This window comes from Doryrhamphus excisus, chromosome 3 (genome assembly GCF_030265055.1).
Source record: "Doryrhamphus excisus isolate RoL2022-K1 chromosome 3, RoL_Dexc_1.0, whole genome shotgun sequence".
NCBI lineage: Eukaryota > Metazoa > Chordata > Actinopteri > Syngnathiformes > Syngnathidae > Doryrhamphus > Doryrhamphus excisus.
In genome coordinates, this window is record NC_080468.1 from 15,881,009 (window position 1) to 15,899,489 (window position 18,481).

General features: G+C 44.0%; 2 protein-coding genes and 1 long non-coding RNA gene across 3 annotated transcripts; 1 reads left to right on the top strand and 2 right to left on the bottom strand.

The window, feature by feature from the left end:
* Positions 1 to 741: 741 nt before the first annotated feature.
* Positions 742 to 4,348, top strand: arl3b (ADP ribosylation factor like GTPase 3b). Its single transcript, XM_058067563.1, has 6 exons — positions 742 to 827; positions 1,273 to 1,416; positions 1,495 to 1,611; positions 1,679 to 1,729; positions 2,940 to 3,125; positions 3,198 to 4,348. Exons 1-6 carry the CDS (start codon positions 825 to 827, stop codon positions 3,243 to 3,245), a joined length of 549 nt encoding a protein of 182 aa, XP_057923546.1. The 5' UTR covers positions 742 to 824; the 3' UTR covers positions 3,246 to 4,348.
* On the bottom strand, positions 3,523 to 5,512 carry LOC131125735 (uncharacterized). The gene is made up of 2 exons (XR_009129058.1): positions 4,629 to 5,512; positions 3,523 to 3,964 (listed from the first exon to the last, which is right to left on the bottom strand). It is a non-coding gene; the product is annotated as an uncharacterized LOC131125735 (long non-coding RNA).
* Positions 5,513 to 5,763: 251 nt separating this feature from the next.
* trim8b (tripartite motif containing 8b) lies at positions 5,764 to 16,984 on the bottom strand. Its single transcript, XM_058068426.1, has 5 exons — positions 14,542 to 16,984; positions 10,873 to 10,968; positions 10,539 to 10,804; positions 10,366 to 10,481; positions 5,764 to 8,675 (listed from the first exon to the last, which is right to left on the bottom strand). The coding sequence occupies exons 1-5, from the start codon at positions 15,145 to 15,147 to the stop codon at positions 7,954 to 7,956; spliced, it is 1,806 nt and encodes a 601-aa protein (XP_057924409.1). The 5' UTR covers positions 15,148 to 16,984; the 3' UTR covers positions 5,764 to 7,953.
* Between the last annotated feature and the right edge of the window lie 1,497 nt (positions 16,985 to 18,481).

Below are 18,481 nucleotides of genomic sequence, written 5' to 3' on the forward strand. Positions count from 1 at the left end.
CCTGTGTTTAAATGTTACCATCTTCTAATCGGGAAAGGGAAACAATGTGAATGTGAAAGAACGTGTAACAGTTAATAAGGATAAAAAAATCTACTAATTAAAATTAAAAAGAAAAATAAATAATATAAATATATACAATATAATAAATATAATATAATATAATATAATATAATATAATATAATATAATATAATATAATATAATATAATATAATATAATATAATATAATATAATATAATATAATATAATATAATATAATATAATATAATATAATATAATATAATATAATATAATATAATATAATATAATATAATATAATATAATATAATATAATATAATATAATAATAAATAAGTAAATGATTAATAATGACTCATATAAATACAATGACAGAGTAAATTAAAATAAAAATAAATTGTCTGTAATTGAAATGTACCATCTTACCATCTTCTAATTGGGAAAGGGAGTTAATAAGGATAAAAAATCTACTAATTAAAATTAAAAATAAATAATACATATAATATAATATAATATAATATAATATAATATAATATAATATAATATAATATAATATAATATAATATAATATAATATAATATAATATAATATAATATAATATAATATAATATAATAAAAATAAATTGTCTGTAATTGAAATGTTAAGCAGCCAGTGTAATAGCAAAACAGCTAAACAAATAACATAAATTAACTACACTAAAAATACCCCCACCCCTCTCCCTCCTCCCTTCGTGCGTGACTGTGCGTATGACGTCATCACCCTTAGTAACCCTCCGCGGCTGGCGTCTCCACGACACAAGACAACAAGATGGTGAGTCTTTTTTTTTAACCATTCGCCCTCATACAAAGCGGCTAATCTAAGCTAACTGTCGCTACGGTAAAAGTAAACGGTGTACATTTCGTACCCAGAGCCCGCGAACGCGAAGCCGGGCTTTGTTTGTGGAGAAAAGCGGGCTGCCTTCTTGTTAGGTTCCGTTGTCAGGGTAGATTAGCTTAGCTTAGTTTAGCTGAGCTAGCTTCCGTTGATGCGACTTGCCGCCGTTATCCGAGCCAGCACGTCTTAGAACTTCTTTTAATGACATGAAGTGAATTACATTGAATGTCAAATTGAATGTCAGTCATTAGATTATGTACGTAAGGGTGAATTAGAAATGCTACATACATGGTTGTATGGATGGAGCATGTACTTAGGACAACAATGGCAGCTCTCAATAAGAACAGTGATGTGACATGTTGTTTTTTTTGTTTGTGTGCAGGGATTGCTGTCAATCCTCCGCAAGCTGAAGAGCACACCTGACCAGGAGGTGCGGATACTGCTGCTGGGGCTGGACAACGGCGGCAAGACCACCCTGCTAAAGCAGCTGGCCTCCGAGGACATCAGCCACATCACCCCCACCCAGGTGCAACAGGAAGAAGGCGATTCCTGACAGGATGTGTATAGCGGGGTTCACGTGATTGACGCATGTGTTCTCCTCAAGGGGTTCAACATCAAGAGCGTCCAGTCTCAGGGCTTCAAGCTCAACGTTTGGGACATCGGGGGTCAGAGGAAGATCAGGCCGTACTGGAGGAACTACTTTGAGAACACTGACATGCTCGTAAGTGATGTTTGAACCCTAACGTGTTTCATTAAAACTTATTTTTTTTTCCTCTGTTTGATTGCAGATTTACGTCATCGACAGCGCCGACAGGAAGAGGTTTGAGGAGACGGGTCAGGTAAGTCAACCCCGATGGAGCGGCGTTATTCGCATATCACTAACGTGACAAAACATGCCCACATGGAGCCACGCCCACAAAACATGCTTCCTTGTTAGTTACACGGATAGTTTTGGTCTTTTTGTGTTTACATTTTTGGGCGTCTGGAATGTATTAATCGGATTGACATTATTTTCTATGGAAAGTTTGCTTTGGTTAGAGTCCGTTGTGGTTTGAGTTGGACCATCTGGAACAGATTAACGATGTTAACCAAGGCACCACTGTTTTATGTATCAAAAAGAAAAGTCAATTAATTGAAGCATAAATCGATTTTAATGCCCCTCAAGGCAATTGTGGGCTAAATATAGCGCAGTACTGGCTGCCACCAGCAGAGGCACTGTTCATGCTCAGCCTCAAGAACAGGGGTCTCAAACTCAATTTACCTGGGGGTCAATGGAGCTAGGGTCTGGGCAAGGCTGGGCCGCATCATGTTTTCAAAAAAAAAAAAACGCATTTATTAAAAACGGAAAAATATACAAACTTTTTCGGTGCTTTGGTTTCCGATTTTCTACAATAAAAGCTCTGATAAAATATTCCACTGTTCTCAAATATCGTAATTTTTATTTTTAATAAGATGAAAAATAAACAAATCAAGAATAAAGAAAATTAATCAGTAATAAATAAATAAATATAATAATAATAATAAAACGGCAAATTATAAAAACTTAAAAAACCACATATAGTTGGTGGGTAGACAAATTATTTTTTTCAGATTAAAATGAACAAAGCATTATTAGAGCCCTGTAGACATGACAAAACACGACTATAGTCACATTTATACTCTTTTTATTTACAACATATTGCGCAACCGCAGGGTCTTGAGACACATGCTAACTCGCAAACTAGAGAGCTAGCGACCTAAACGGTAGCCTTCAAGTTATTTCCTTTAAACTTAAATAGCAAAAAAAACTTACCACTTCCACACGGATAGGGAGGATAACTATTAACAGTTATTTAACCTTTAACATGAACATTAATCAAACTTAATAATTTTTTCTGGGTACATGATACCATACAGCATCCATATCAAACTTGCGCGGGGCCGCACTAACATTAAACTTTCATATCAAGGGTTAGGGTTTGAGACCCCTGCTCAAGAATTTGTACATACACACGAAAAAAACCCAATTTGCTTAATCGATGAGTAAAAGATTCAGTGAATGTTTTCCAGGAACTGGCCGAGTTATTGGACGAGCAGAAGCTAAGCGGCGTCCCCGTGCTCATCTTCGCCAACAAGCAGGACCTGCTGACAGCCGCCCCCGCTGCCGAGATCGCAGAGGGCCTCAACCTGCACACCATCCGCGACCGTATCTGGCAAATCCAGTCCTGCTCCGCCCTCACCGGCGAGGGCATCCAGGTAGTGTTTACTATTCGCCACGCTACGTTCCGTACTGTACTATTCGTTCATCGTCTTCCCCTCTCCCTTCAGGAGGGCATGAATTGGGTGTGCAAGAGCGTCAACTCCAAGAAAAAGTAGCTTTTTTTTTTTTCTTCTTCCTCTTTTTAGCTGAACGGCAGCAGCAGCAGCACACGACGACATCGACACACACACCCACCCTTCTGAGCCTTAATACAACGGGATAAACTTGTGAATGTACACACACTACTAATCCAACATGGAGTTTTTAAGCTAACAGCTACATCTCCCGGGTGTTTTTACACTGGTTTTCATCACGCCATCGCCATCGTGGACTCTCCTAACGTACCAGCAGCACTAACTCTTTGGAATCCCACTATGATGAGGTCAAAGTGTGTTGTTGTTTAAAAAAAAAAAAAAAACAAGGCTCTGCTTGAAGTGAGGTATATTTTTGTAAGTGTGTTATTTATGATAGAGCGCTTTCACACACCCTCGCCCCTTAACAGTTATACTGTACATGTTATGTATAAATGATCGATTAGAGGAATGGCATTTTTAATCCACTGTAAATAGCGTTAGCCTGCTGTGCTTTCATTGTGACACACGATGCACATTTTTGGAATATTTGCATATCTTAAGGTTAATGTTTGTTTTTGTTTTCTTTTGATATACTCCATAGTCATCTGTCCAGACCTGAAGGTACAGTATGTGAATAAAAACCCCAAGCAGAATGGAGCGTTTGCAGCGTTTTAATGCTCACCGGCGGGTGGGAGCAGGTGTCAGCGGCAGCCCCCGCGTCAAGAGGCCTCTGTGGGCGACAGCTGCCCGTCCCGAGTTCACTAGAAGCGAGGAAAGACGAGCACAAAATGTATCAAAATCCATGCCGTGCTTTTGTTTCACATAGTGCAGGTCATATGTAGACTTAGAGTGTGGGAAGGGCCCTTCATCCGCCTCATCTTTCGGGAACAAGGATTCCCTTTGTGTCGGCCTCACGCACTACTTAGCATGCTAATAAATGCTGGGACAAGATAGCTGCTCGAAGCTTAGCTATAGGCTAGTAGTTCGCTGCTCGGCTAGCATGTTGCTAATAGTGTTAAAATGTAATTTTCTATTATAAAAAGTACATTAAAAACGAGTTAATAAATGGGTTAAAACCAATCTGACTTAATTCAGTGAAAATTAGTTTTTTTTTACACTATAATGTTGATGTATTATCGTGCTGCAGATACGTACTAGCATGTTGCTAAACACACTCAAAATAGTCAATAAATGGATCGATTATATCATTAAAAATAATCCAAAAATTATAATATAAAATAATCCATAATAACATTGTTAATCTAGACATTTCCTGATTTCATTCTTAACTCAAGGTGATATGTTTTTATTGTATTTTATATTATGGTGTAGCAGTTATGTACTAGCATGTTGCTAATGTTGTTCATACATAAACACAAAAATGTGTCCATAAATGGATAAAAATAAATAATTTGATTTGCTCACTCATTGATTGGGGCGCTGCCAGAAGACTCCATGGAAGGTGCAGCAGCATAACAATATAAAAATAATAATAATAAATTAAAAACCTGCTAAGCTAACGAGTTATGTCAAAGACAATAGACATTTTTTCAGTTCCTACAGTCAGGCAGAGTAAATTCCACAAAATATACTGCGGGAAATCATTTTTTGGGGGAGTGGGTTGGTGCACCCCCAACTATCTAACAGTAAACTCAAAAAATAAAATAAAATAGAAACAAACTAAAACCTTTACCATTTTAGATTAAAAAAAAACTGAGTGTAATACTACTCTTCGCCTCAAGGGGCAACAGAGAGCCCTTGTTCCCCCTTCACCTGAGACAACAAACATGGCTGACCAAGTCAAGCAACCCGTTAACGTCAATAAAAGATGTCCTACCACACCCGCAATCATTTCCTTTATGGCTGTCAGGTAAAGAATAATACACACTTGAGTCGTGGGCGGCGACCATATTATCTCCACGTCCTCCATTCCATTAAGCAGCTGCACAACATCTGTGTGCAAATGCGTGGGAGAATGTCAAGAGAGTGGAAAAAAGTGGTGTGTGCCGTAGAGAGGGGAAAATGTTTCTGGGTGGGGACATAGGTGGGAGTAAGAGAAGGGTGGGACCACAAATGAAGATTTTTTTTGTTGTTGTTGTTAAAGGGAGTGTTCAAAAGCACACCCAGTACGCTCATTTTAATTGGCATATCAATGGAAACCATTAAAAGGTGACGTCATTATCAGTCAGGGCGGGGCAATGCTGGATATGAGTCATAGGAAGACTACAAAGTAAAAAACTTGAGCAGCATGATTGGAATGGTTGCCATACCAACTTTTGCCACAGGTGGCGACAGTAAGTCACTTACAGAAAAATCAAGTATCATTGCCTCAGGGCCAGATATATATTTTGTATATATAATATATTTATTGTACACTCATTTTAAAAGGTAAGAAAAAATATATATATTAATTATATTTTATTTATTATTATATATATATATATATATATATATATATATATATATATATATATATATATATATATATATATATATATATATAATATACATATATATATATATGTATATTAAATAAGAGATAAATAACTGCCATTAAAATACCACCCAAATCATGACTAGAAGTAAATACTTAAAAAAAAGATTAAATCATATATGTTGGCCCTTCTGTGCGAAATTAGTAAATATGGAACCTTGGTTAGCGTCATTAATTCGTTCCAGAATTCTTCCCATAAGATGTATTAACCCATCCAGAAAGCCAAAACACTACACTTTAAATTACATTTTCATAGTTTTACAGTTACAGTTTTAAAAAATGAAATTAATGAATAAATAAACCTTCAAGGATTCTTTTACCTTCACTGAAAACGTGATTCTTGAGCGTACCCCAAGACACAATATGGCAGCCAAGATCAACCACCGCTATCTTCCTGTTTTGCCATGAGTTAGTTCTTCAATTCAATACAGTTTCTCACCTCCATAACCCAAAATGGAGCCAAAGAAAGTGCCAGCAAGAAGGTGTAAAACACCCGTGTTGGGAACATCACGGGTCTGGTACAGCGACCGTATTACTGCCAACGCTGTCCCAATCCGCATATGGACCTTACGCTCCAACCTTCCCATCACTCGTCAACAAGACCCTGAGATACTTGAACTCAAATGCAGAAGGTCACAACCCGATGAGGCCATCAGGCCCCCAAATTGGACTCCCCTCGACGCCTCGGGTGCGCCAAGAAATTCTGCCCATAAAAATTCAGAACAGAATCAGTGACAAAGGGCCAACGTTCACCAGAAACAGGCTGGCAATGCCAACTAAGGAACCAAAGGACCGAATGGCACATAGTGGAGCACCACCAACCCTCTACTCCCGGAGCACCCACCACAGGACACCAGGAGGAACACAGTCCAATGCCTCTTCCAATTTCATAAAGCACATGTAGACCGCTTGGGCAAAGTCCCACATACCCTCAAGTACCCTCGCTAGGGTGTGGAGCTGGTCCAGTGTCTCTCCACCGGGAGATGCCCCCTAAAGTCGGAACACACCCTCCGGTGGTATCGCACATCACTACTTTCCAGAATGAAAGCAATCAGACAGAAATGTTGACAGCGGGGCCGGTTTAAATTTTATTTGGAATTCTCCTCCAAATCACGTCTGTCATTTTTCCATTTCACAAAATATTTACAAAAAAAAAAAACTTTCAAGTTGGTTTTTGTCCTTTTTCTTGAATTCAACTTAGTTAATGGCTTCTATTTAGAATGACCATCATTGCTTGGAGTCCAGTCGTTTACAAACAGTCATGAAAAAAAAATCCTTCCACCTTATTTTTTTTTTTTAAACTGCATACAGTTCTTTTTTTTTTTTTTTTTTAAATCATATTTATCTTCTGAGTGCTTCAAAAAAAATAAACTCTTCCTTTGCACGCTTACAGCTGCAAACGGGAAGCCAAGAGCTCGTGTGCTTATTGAGAGGAAGTGACATCGTTGCCCTGAAGGAAGTACATTAACAGCATCGCCCGCTCCTCCTGGTGATGCTTGATTGGTTTGGTCTGACTGTTGCTGCTGCTGCTGCTGCTGCTCTCATCTTTGTCACTTTTACCGTCCATGAGTCTCAAGACGAGCGTGGGGGGTTTGGGGGGGGGGGGGGGGGCATCGGCAAACAACACCAAAATATGTCAAATTAACAGGAAAAAAAAACAGTCTGGTCAGAAGATTTTGGGAAGCATGGAAGGGAAAAAAAAAATTCCAAAGCGTCCAGTTCTCCCGCCCCTCCCACAAATGTGGGTGTTTCCAGTGGAAGAGCGATCCTTCCCTGATTCTGAGAAACGCCACGAGGTGACGACACAGTCAAATAAAGGATGACGTCATGACAACGTAAGGCAACGGACCTCGGTACAGCCGGAAACGCTAAACTGGAACCCTGCAGCTTTTTGTCCCGTTCCTTGGAGGTGGTATGGAGGATTCCGCCATCAAAAGTTCCTTTTCATCTTTCCGAGCACTATAAATAAAAATACATTGTCCCCCTTCGGCTCCACCCCCCCAACAATTTCCAGCCCCTCCTTGCTGGCGCTCCATCTTTGAACGCGGGGAACGCGTTGGCATCTATTAAAGTTTGTTTAAACGTACAACACACTCCGTACAACACTGAGCGGGGAAAAAAATAAAACTCACAGCGACCCTGCCCCCGAATGTGTATATATGTTGTAGACGTGTGTGCGTGTGTACATTATTGTGTAGGCTAGCACGGCTTAATAGGAGTCTATTGTGTTGTGAATGTGTGTGCGTGACGACGGCGTTAACTGGTGACATAGTGCTTTGTGGAGGGCTGCCCGTACAGCCCGTAGAAGTCGGCGTGTCTGTGCGACTGCGAGGCGTCTATCCAGTCCCTCACCGCCAGCCCCTGCATGGACGGCCCCCCGGGAGCCAGACCAGGGGGCGGCGGGTAGTCCTGTGCGCTGACCCACGGGAAGGAGCCTGAGCGTGAGTACGGCGGGTGTCCGCGGTGGCCCGAAACCGAGGCCACCCCGGAGCAGTAGCAGTTATCCATGGTGCACACCAAGATCTTGCGACCGCCGTACTGGGGCAGAACGGCCTGCTGGGAGGAGTGCGAGGAGCCGCCGCCGCCGCCGCCGCCCCCGGGGGGGAAGTGCGAGGAGCTGAAGACGGCGCCGGAATGGTGGCTGCTTAGTGAGCTGCTCCCGCTTCCCGCACTCCCGCCGCTGCCTTCATTGATGTGAGGCGGGCCACACGGACCCAGAGGCTGCTGATTGGTGGACTGACCCTCTCCGGCAGACGAGGAGGCGGAGCCCAGGTAGGGCTGCTTGCTCGCTAGCGACGAGGAGGACGATGACGAGGAGGATGCATCTTTGAAACCCGGAGTGGCGTTCTTCCCAGCGTTCCCGGCACCCTCCGGGAAAGCGGTGGAATGTTTCCGTTTCTCGCCTGCAGAAGCGACGCTCTGTCCGCTTGGGCAGGCCGGGACGGACTGCAGGAAGGTGGAGGGAGGGGTGAGGGGAGCTGAGGGAAGAGAGAACAAGAGTTCAGTTCAAAAACACTCTGAGGCGGTAGGGGTGCCCAAAGTGCGGCACGCAGCTCATTTCTAACATTTGTAACGGTCCTGTGGTACATTCATAAACATACAACCAAACAAGACAAGTGGAAAAAGTGGAAAAGGGAGCTACAATACAACATTTTATACTCAAATCTAAGGGTCATTTCATAGTATAGTAGTAATGTTCTAGAACAGGGGTCTCAAACACGCGGCCCGCGGGCCAAATGTGGCCCGCAGGACACTAGTTTGAGGCCCCCGCCTTGATATGAAAGTTTAATGTTAGTGCGGCCCGCGCAAGTTTGATATGGATGCTGTATGGTATCATTATCCTCCCTATCCGTGTGGAAGTGGTAAGTTTTTGGCTATTTAAGTTTAAAGGAAATAACTTGAAGGCTACCGTTTAGGTCGCTATAGCTCTCTAGTTTGCGAGTTAGCATGTGTCTCAAGACCCTGCAGTTGCGCAATATGTTGTAAATAAAAAGAGTATAAATGTGACTATAGTCGTGTTTTGTCATGTCTACAGGGCTCTAATAATGCTTTGTTCATTTTAATCTGAAAAAAATCATTTGTCTACCCACCAACTTTATGTGGTTTTTAAAGTTTTTATTATTTGCTGTTTTATTATTATTATTATATTTATTTATTACTGATTGATTTTCTTTATTCTTGATTTGTTTATTTATTTTTCATCTTATTTTGTGCAGAAAAATAAAAAGTAAGATATTTGAGAACAGTGGAATGTTTTATCAGAGCTTTTAATACATTTTTTAATAATTTTGTTTAATAATAAATTCCTAAGACTTTTTGATGCGGCCCAGTCTCACCCAGACCCTAGCTCCAGTGGCCCCCAGGTAAATTAAGTTTGAGACCCCTGTTCTACAACTTCTACAGCAGCTTTTTGATAATGAGGACATGAATTATACAACACGTTGACATAAATGGAACCATTTTTTCCATGGAAATGACTTAGGTTGTCTGATAAAACGTGACGACCAATGGCACAAAAATGTTTTGGTATCATTTTTTCTGCCGATGATATCGCTATGCTAGTAAGACCATGTCATTGGTAATGGTATGCTATTAGCATGTAACGTGGTAACGCTGATTACTAATGACAAACAGGTAGAGCTGCACGGTGCTCCAAAAAGTAAACAGAAAACCAAAATAAGAGCACAAAACAGGAAATGATGCAAAAACTCAAGTCAATATGAGCCTGGTCTCCCTTTCATACTTCTAATCCACCTTGGGAGGAATCACTCGACTGCCGCACGCAGAATTTGGGCACGTTTCTATGACTTGTATTGCATTTTGCAGTTATGTTGTTGTAATACAATACAGTGCTGCATTGAATAGAAGATTAGATTGGCTGATATAGGTATTGGAGATGGAGCGTTGGACAATATGGGTATGAAAGTCAACATCCAGCATGGCTCCAAATGACGCATTTGGGTCCCAAATTTGACGGTTGACATACCCAGGACTTGTTGGACATGAACATATAAACTGACAGGTTTCATGGGAATGAAGGTTGCTAACACAAAGACGACATGCAGGCCGTTTTTAAATATAAAAAAAACATCAATCATCCTTGGATTTTTCATTATGGGGTCCTCAGTGGCCAATTTTGGACACCCCTAGGTTAGTGTGACTTTGTACCTTCCAGCGTTCTCTTCAAGCTCTTCTCTCGTTTGGTGATTTCGGACAGGAAAAGCTTGGCGTTGAGATTCCCGACTTTGTAAGGGGGCAGGCTGCTTCCCACGCACGCCTGAGACCTGCGGGAGAACACGATGTGAGACCCGGGTAGGCAACTTCACCACACAACGGCTCACCTGTCTGTGAGGATCTTGACGGGCTTGGTGTTCTTCATGAAGCTCAGCTCCTCCGCTTTGCCGAAGGCTGTGTTGATGGAACTCAGCAGCTTCTGGGCCTCGTGGCGCTGTTCGCCCAGCGCCAGCACCTGAGCGGCGTTCTCCTGGCAGAAGCGGGCCTGGGCCCGTTCCAGGGCTTCCAGGGTGCGGCCCAGGTCCTCTTCCAGGAGCTGGTGCATGCGCTGGTACTGCAGGCGTACGTCCTCCTTCAGCTCGCACACGCGGTCCTGCAAAACATCAACGCAAACGTCATTCTAGTGCCTCCGTCGGCAAGGTTAAAGTCCCTCCAACGTACCTCCACCACACACTTGTCCGAGTCCAGCTTGCAAAGCTGCTCCTCGATCTCCTGCACGCGCTCCTCCACGCGCTCCTGCTGCCTCAGCAGGCTTTGCTGGGAGGACAGAAGAAGAAAGGTCTTGAAAAAAAGGCTGCAAGGTGATGACCTCAGCTTGCATCACCGCCCCCCTCCCCTGCCAACCCCTGCCCCCCCCTCCATGCCGGAGATATTAAGAACCGGTCGGCTTAGTTAGTCCCCATCCGACACACAATCCCTGCAGGGGGGAGGAGGGGGTGTGCTGTCATGGCAACCAGCAGTTATTTTGTGTTTGCATAAGTGGGTGTGTGGTGGTGGGGGGGGGGGGGGGGGGGTGATAAATGAATGAGCATAAGCAGGCAGGGAAAAAGCTCTCCTCTTTATTTGCTCTCTAAAAACATGGCCGTCATTTCACACAGCAGGGGCTGCTGGGAGATAATGCAACACTTTTTTTTTCTTTTTTTTTTGGCAATGATGAAATGTTTTTCAACCCAAACAAAGAGTTTTAGTCAGTCTCATAATGGTGTCCAAACTGCGGCTTGGGGGCCCACAATGGAACCTCTGCAGTGTGGAAAACTGATCAAAATCTGCTGAGCAAATACAGAACGTCTTGAATGTCTCTCACAAATAATAAATTTAATCATTTTGTGGTCTAAAATTGTTTTTAAATCACATAACCTTACATGCTAAGTTATTAGCATGTAAACATAAACGCTGTATGACCGCAATGGAACAGATCTTTACCATTATCACCAAAAGTTAACATCACTTTATGAGCAACTCTTTAAACGGCTCCATTAGCGCTTCAAGCTAAATGATGCTAACGTGGACGTGCAGCCACCATCTTTGTCCTTTATTTCATGCTAACCTAACATCAAGAAGGTGCGTTTAACCCGCCCACCGCCCTTCATCGTCATGATGCGCTCGTTTCTGGCAAACATCTGATTTTATCATCAGGTCACAGTGTGATCGGCTGCCCTGGAACTTCTGCAAACTTCTCAGCAGCACATGGCTGGAAAGCACTGGCCTAGATATCACACACACACACACACACACACACACGGTTGCCATGTTACATCAAGGACTGTGACCTGGTTGTGCTGATTGATTGAGTCGGGCTCCGAGCAGAGGCTTGGGCGGGGGAGAGGAAAAAGCAGCAGGGTCGAAGGCGCTGAAGCTTACCAGAGGGAGGTTGCAGCTATGGATACATTTGAGGTGGGGGGGTAGGAGGAGGCGGAGGGGGTCAAAAGGGGGTTGGGGTAGGTACATAGCTAAAAGGGACGGGCCCCTCTTTAGCTGTCATTTCACCACAGTGTCTTTTCCATCAGCGCCAACACCAGAACCGGGGGGGCCGAGGGGAAGGTCGCCCCGCGCCTGGAGGTGCTGTGGAGCCACTGAGGTGAACTTGATGGGAGGGGCTAATGGAGGTGCGGGGGGTGGGGGGAATTGCTAGCTGGCGGCTAGTTGAACCCATAGATGGCTGCTACCACTTGAATCAACATCACCACGTTATTATGTATGTTTTAAATATGTAACTATATATTATGTACAGTATACCACTTATTGTTTATATGCGCTGCACGGCTGCAGAAAGATAAATGTAAATATTCATGCGTCTTAAATAATTCATTAGCCTCTAATTACCGTCCAGCCAGCTGATTAATAATGTAAGAAAAGATGGAAGGGATTTTTGTTTGGGGGGGGGGGCCTCGCTCACCCGCCCCCCCAATCCGTGAAGCTGACTCATTCTGACAGGAAGTACAGAGTTAGTTTACTCCTAAAGCGGGTGATGGGTGAATGTCATGACTCAGCCGTGATCACCACTACCCCCCCCCCCCCCCACCCCACTCTGACTAATCTGCCCCTTACACACCTCCTTAAAAAAAATGGGGCATTCCAAACCTCCAAAAAGCAAGACGTCATTTGAAAATCGAGTCACTAGAATCCAACAACTGGCGATCCCCCAGCGAGGATACACCTGTCCGGGAGAGATAAGAAACCCGCCCCACCCCCCCTCAGCCCATTGAGGGACCCTCATCATTGTTCCCCCCACAGCTGCATTGTGTGGCATTCCGACAGACTGAGAAAGGATCGCAACTGCCGAATGATTCACTAAATAGCCACGACTAAACTACACGATATGTAAAGTGCACAATTGCTTATTGATCACAGATAAACCTGACATATTCCCTCAAGATGGCCGACATCTGCTTCCATGAGTCGCCGTCGTGAAGCCGGGGAGGATTTACAGGAAAAGCGAATCCTACCGACTGAAACAGGACGACAGTAATCCCTCGGCAATGTCGCGCTTCGAATTTCTCAGCTTCACTCTAATCCTGGTTTTTCAAAAATATACTCATTAATACATAAAAACTACCATTAGCCAAATATATGCACATTTTACTGTACTGTGTCCGAGTATAAACATAACTAAATTAACTAAAATTCAAATATAAGGCATTCAGAAGATGCTGAATGTGAGTAATTTTATTGTAATGTTTGGTGAGACACACAAGCACCAGACGTTTATTGCAGATTTGAGCCAAAACTCAATTCTGGACCCACTAAAGTCACTTCCTGTTTGCCGCCCCCCCACTCGCAACACACAGGAGCACAAGGTGGTGTTATTTCAAGTCTAGAGGACTCTGATAATATTGAAAAAATATATTCACAAGCTCATAAACGGGTTTTCTATGTTATAATTATGAAAATATTCCATGAATAAATAAGTCATTCTAAAATGCGATTACAAAGGCCAACTGATAAAGCACCGCTAATGGGAATATCGCCCCCTAGTGTTGTGAAGGTAGACAAACATTTATTAAATAATGGAACTAACAAGGGTAAACTACAGTAAACCTCGGATATATCGGATTCAATTGTCCCCACTGGTTTTGTCCGATATAAGCGAAATCCGTTATATGCATATACCGGAAAATGTCCGTTTCACGCATATATCGGATTTATATCCGGTATATGCGTAAATGGGATTTTATCCGTTATAAAAAGGCACTTCCTTGACTATGTTTCCAATGTACCTGGACGCGCAGGCAACGCTGCAAACGCTGCAAATGACGTCGTATAGCGGCCTGTCACGATTCGGCGAATCGGAGCGCCACGATGCGGCCATCCGATATATGCGAGGGAAATTTCATGGAAATGCATTGGAACGGGACTGGAGATTTTGTCTCAAATAGGCGAAATCCGTTCTAAAAAATCCGATATATGCAATGAATTTTTATTGGAAATGCATTACAGAAAAATCAGTTCTTTTTTATCTGTCCGTTGTGAGCGAATTTCCAATATATCCGAGGTTTACTGTAGATAAGTTGGGGGAAAAAAATTGAGGAATTGTCTCCGCCCCCCAAGAAAACGGAATTATTCCGACTCAAATGGAAATTAGTTACTTTGTTTTGATGATGGGTCAAATATAAATAGGAAATATCGCCACCTAGTGGTGTGGAGCTAAATGGGCTGTCCTATTTCTTGGTTCCGAGAGGATGACAGAAGACATTTTGGATTCAAGTGTGGGAAAATACCGTGATTCCTTCATGGCTTTCCGACCTTGTATCAGGGAAATCTGTGCTGTAGTTTTGTGTAAGCCAAATATGCGGCAGCACCGCTAATCAACGTGAACGTGTGAATTCTTACTCTGATGTCGTTGCGGCGCAGCTCCACGTCGGCGACAGCGTGCCCGTGGCTGGGGTGGCAGCGTGCAAAACAGCAGTACTGGCACACCGCCGTCTGCTCCGCCTCACAGTGGTACAGCCGGTACTCGTCGTGCTGCGGGCACGTCCAAGCCTTGACAGCCTCGGCCTCCACCAGCAGGTGACCGAGCGCCGAGCACGGCTGCTGCAGGTGCGTCTGCACGTGCGACTGGCAGCAGGGCGCGTTGCAGCGCAGGCACACCTTGACGGCGGGGAGGGGCGGGCCTCGGCGGCACAGGATGCACTGTGGCGGCGGCGACTGGGCCTTCTCCACGCTGAGGGCGTTGTATTTCTCCACGATGTTGGATAGCTTGTGGTTCTTCTCCAGGTTAGGCTTCTGCGTGTACGCGTGGTTGCACTCGGGGCAGCGGGCCAGCGAGGAGTCTTTGGCCCACGCCTCGCTGATGCAAGCCCGGCAGAAGTTGTGCTTGCAGGGCAGCTGGATGGGCTCCGAGAAGACGTGCAGACAGATGGGACAGATGAGCTCCTCCTCAAAACAGTTTCTCCATGTCTCGGCCATGTCGGACGCCATGGCGGCACGGGCAGGCATGCACCGGCTCCTCCGGGTTTCGGTCTGTCTGTTCTCGGGAAACCCGACACCCCCCGGTTTGGGAGGAAGCAAAGGAAAAACAGACCGACGTGGTCTTGAAAGATCACGTATCTCCACCCTCACAAACAAGACCCTGACTTTGCGTTAAGTTATTGCTGCAGCGTGATGTTCCAGTAAAGCGACCCGAGTGTGACTGTAAATGCAGCTTCCCTACAATGACACACACTCCGGGGCCTCTATATGTGTGTGTGTGTGTGTGTGTGTGTGTGTGTGTGTGTGTGTGTGGCCTACAGGAAGCTACAAGCCTGCTGTCAGCTCCAGGTAAACCTTGGAATTCAAACAAGGCACAGATAACCAAACAAGCAAAGAACTAATATGCAAATGAGCAGTATGCAGTGGAAGCAATCTACTGAGCTCTCCGGCTCTCTTTAATTATTATTATTATTATTATTATTATTATAATAAACCTGGACCGGTTTGGACCCAGAACCAAACGGATCCACACCCTGATTTACCGCACATACAAATATACAAACCCGATTCAAACCCCCCCAGTTGTTTTTAACCAAAAAGAACCGACACAAATGAACCCGCACAGAATGTTCGGTTCTGTTATTAAAGCCGCCTAACGTGCACCACAGCCCAGGAACAAGCTCGCACAAGTCGGATTAACAACGCAGTCGCCTGGGAGGCTCCAATTTGACGTGAAAACGCCATTTCCATGAGATGAATAATGATAATCTACACACACACACATATATATATGTATATATTACACACTTACACACACTGAGACAAGGCCGCGGCTCTTTCTGGCACTTTCCATTCGACAACAAAAGACCTTCTAATCGTATTATATCGACAAATCATCACATCACACCGCTTATCTGCATAGTTGCTGTCTTTAATGGCGGAATGAAGCTAACTCGGCTAAGCGAAACAAAAAGGGCTTTTAAAACGATCCGCAGGAATGTCGGCCGCTTCGACACATCGATCAAATAAGCCTCCCCCACCACCACCACTACTAGCACCACCTAGAAGATGATTTAATTTATCCAAATTTAAATCCTTACTTTGGGTGTCCAGCTTGTTGGCCTCGTCTCGCCGCCGCCTTCAGCCAACAACATATTTTCATCCACTTCCTTATCTCGATTCAAATCATGGAAGGAGACTCACCTCACCATTTTGTAGCCTCGGAACAGGTACCGCGTTAACACGCACTTTCCCCTCAAGCTTCGCTAGCCGCCACCGAAGGCATTATTGTTGCTAGTGCTACGTCAAAAGCAGTGCTATTCGGCTTAAAAATACAAAAATATACACACTGGGGAGATTTATTAAAGGAGACGCCACTCTCACTCGCTCTCTTTGCTGCTGTCCTTGTTAAGGCTAGCTGTCATCAGCCATCTTGTTATTTAAAAAAACACACACACACAGAAAATATCCACCGTGGAAAGCTTGGAGATTGTTTCACCGAAGCCCCTTGTCTTTTAGTCGACGTTCACCACGGAACCCCGCATACAAAATAGACGTTTTTTTTGTTGTTTAACGCTGCTCTAAGGTCCAAAAGTCCACCAACCCAGTCCCTGACGTGCTTATTTAGTCGCGGCCATATTTGGTCACCGGTATCCGTGTGAGTCCACTTTGGGTTTATAAAAAATATCCAGCTGAAAGGTGGTGGGAGATGATTTGAGTTTTCTTGTCTTCGTTCCTTTCTTCCTTCCCGTGCCTGCGTCGGTCTGTCGAGACAGAGAGAGGAGGAATGCAGGCGAGCTGGATGCTTCGCTCCACACCAGCGTCGAGAACAGTAGCAGCGTAGCGCGACACTTCCGGTTTGTCAGAATAAAAGCAGTATCCGGAAGTAACTTTGAAGGATGATAAACAAGTAAAGACCCTCTAAAAAGAAAAAAAACACCTGCAAACAGGTCATTCACACATTTAAAATACAGTGATAAAAAGATTAAATACAAGAATTCAAGTCCTTTTCTTTGAAGGCCATCAGAAGAGTCTGCCTCCCTCACACTTAAGTTAGCGACAAAAGTTAGCGACAAAGAACACAAGCAACCTTGTCGACTGTGTATTTCTTCACCTTTCCACTTCTCTTTTTGAACAATGTTCATTTTTCAAGTGTGTCATAATAACAAAATGTTGCAACACGAGGACTGCCTTTGCTGGTGCGGTGGCGATGAACGCCAAGAAGCCGTGTTAGCTTTCCTGCTACACAAACTGGATAGCCTCCCTAAAGGGGTCAGGGTTTTCATCCAAATCCTTACAAAAGCATGTTTTCATCCACTGTGGTGAACAGAAGCTTAGCACAACCACAAACAGACCACCGGTGTCACATAAATCAATTAAATCATTTTTTTTTTCCAAACCCACTTCCTGTAAAATCCACCATCTTGAGAGGATTGTGTTCCTCTGCTACGCTTAATGTAATATTTAGCGCTGCAGTGGACTCCATCTTGCTTCCAGTTGCTTCACTTTGACGCTGAGCAGCTGGCATGCTCTCCAAGCCTCTCAGTAATGTCAGCAACCCCCCCCCCCTCGCCTTCCCCAGTGCCTCCCCTTCCACCCACTTCCGGATCAACGCTAAGGTCATCACGTGATCCGCCACGCCGCTCATGTGTGTCATGTTTTAGCGCCGGAGGAGGGTCGAGGAAGAGAAGAAGGCCAGGGAAGTATTTTTTTTAGTAGGCTTTGTTAATGGCCCGGACGTCCACGGCCTCCCTGCTGTGTGTGTGTGTGAGTGTGTGTGTGCTGCAGAAAAAAAGGGAAACTACACCTTGTCTAATTGTATTTCACAGCAAGACTACACCATTCCATTTTAGAGGGGTCACTTTTAAGCACCCTAGACATCCCCAGAGTCAGTTATTGACCCCTTAAGCTTTCCAAATGACCAAACAGAATCATCATCTTCAATAAATAAGCATTGTGATGCTACATAACGCAGCCAAGCAGCTAGCTAAAACACGTGAATGAATATTAACAATATCTGAGTTTTAATGCCTCTCATTCTCTTCTTGTGACGTCAACAAGTTGTTTCTGTCGCCCTCTGCTGGCCATTAACAGTAAAGTCTATGATACTTAACCAGGCACATGAAACAGTTAAGACCAGGGGTGTCAAACATACGGCCCGCGGGCCGGAACCGGCCCCCAAGGAGGTTTGATCAGGCCCGCAGGATAATTTGAAAGTGGAAAAAATGCATAAAAGACATGGAATTCATATTTTTAATTCGCTGCAATTCATGGATTATCCGCTAAGGGGCGCACTCTTTCCATCAGAGTAGAAGACAAGCCGCATCACTGAGACAGACTGAAAATCTGCTGCTTGTTACGA

What these genes read in the sequence shown, in the direction of transcription:
- trim8b (XM_058068426.1), bottom strand. Translation starts at nt 15,147, where the DNA reads ATGCCTGCCCGTGCCGCCATGGCGTCCGACATGGCCGAGACATGGAGA. An exon ending in GTCAAGATCCTCACAGACAG is followed by an intron (nt 10,482 to 10,538) that starts GTGAGCCGTTGT and finishes GTTCTCCCGCAG; the next exon opens with GTCTCAGGCGTGCGTGGGAA. An exon ending in CTTGAAGAGAACGCTGGAAG is followed by an intron (nt 8,676 to 10,365) that starts GTACAAAGTCAC and finishes CTCTTCCCTCAG; the next exon opens with CTCCCCTCACCCCTCCCTCC.
- arl3b (XM_058067563.1), top strand. An exon ending in GCCACATCACCCCCACCCAG is followed by an intron (nt 1,417 to 1,494) that starts GTGCAACAGGAA and finishes GTTCTCCTCAAG; the next exon opens with GGGTTCAACATCAAGAGCGT. An exon ending in GGTTTGAGGAGACGGGTCAG is followed by an intron (nt 1,730 to 2,939) that starts GTAAGTCAACCC and finishes AATGTTTTCCAG; the next exon opens with GAACTGGCCGAGTTATTGGA.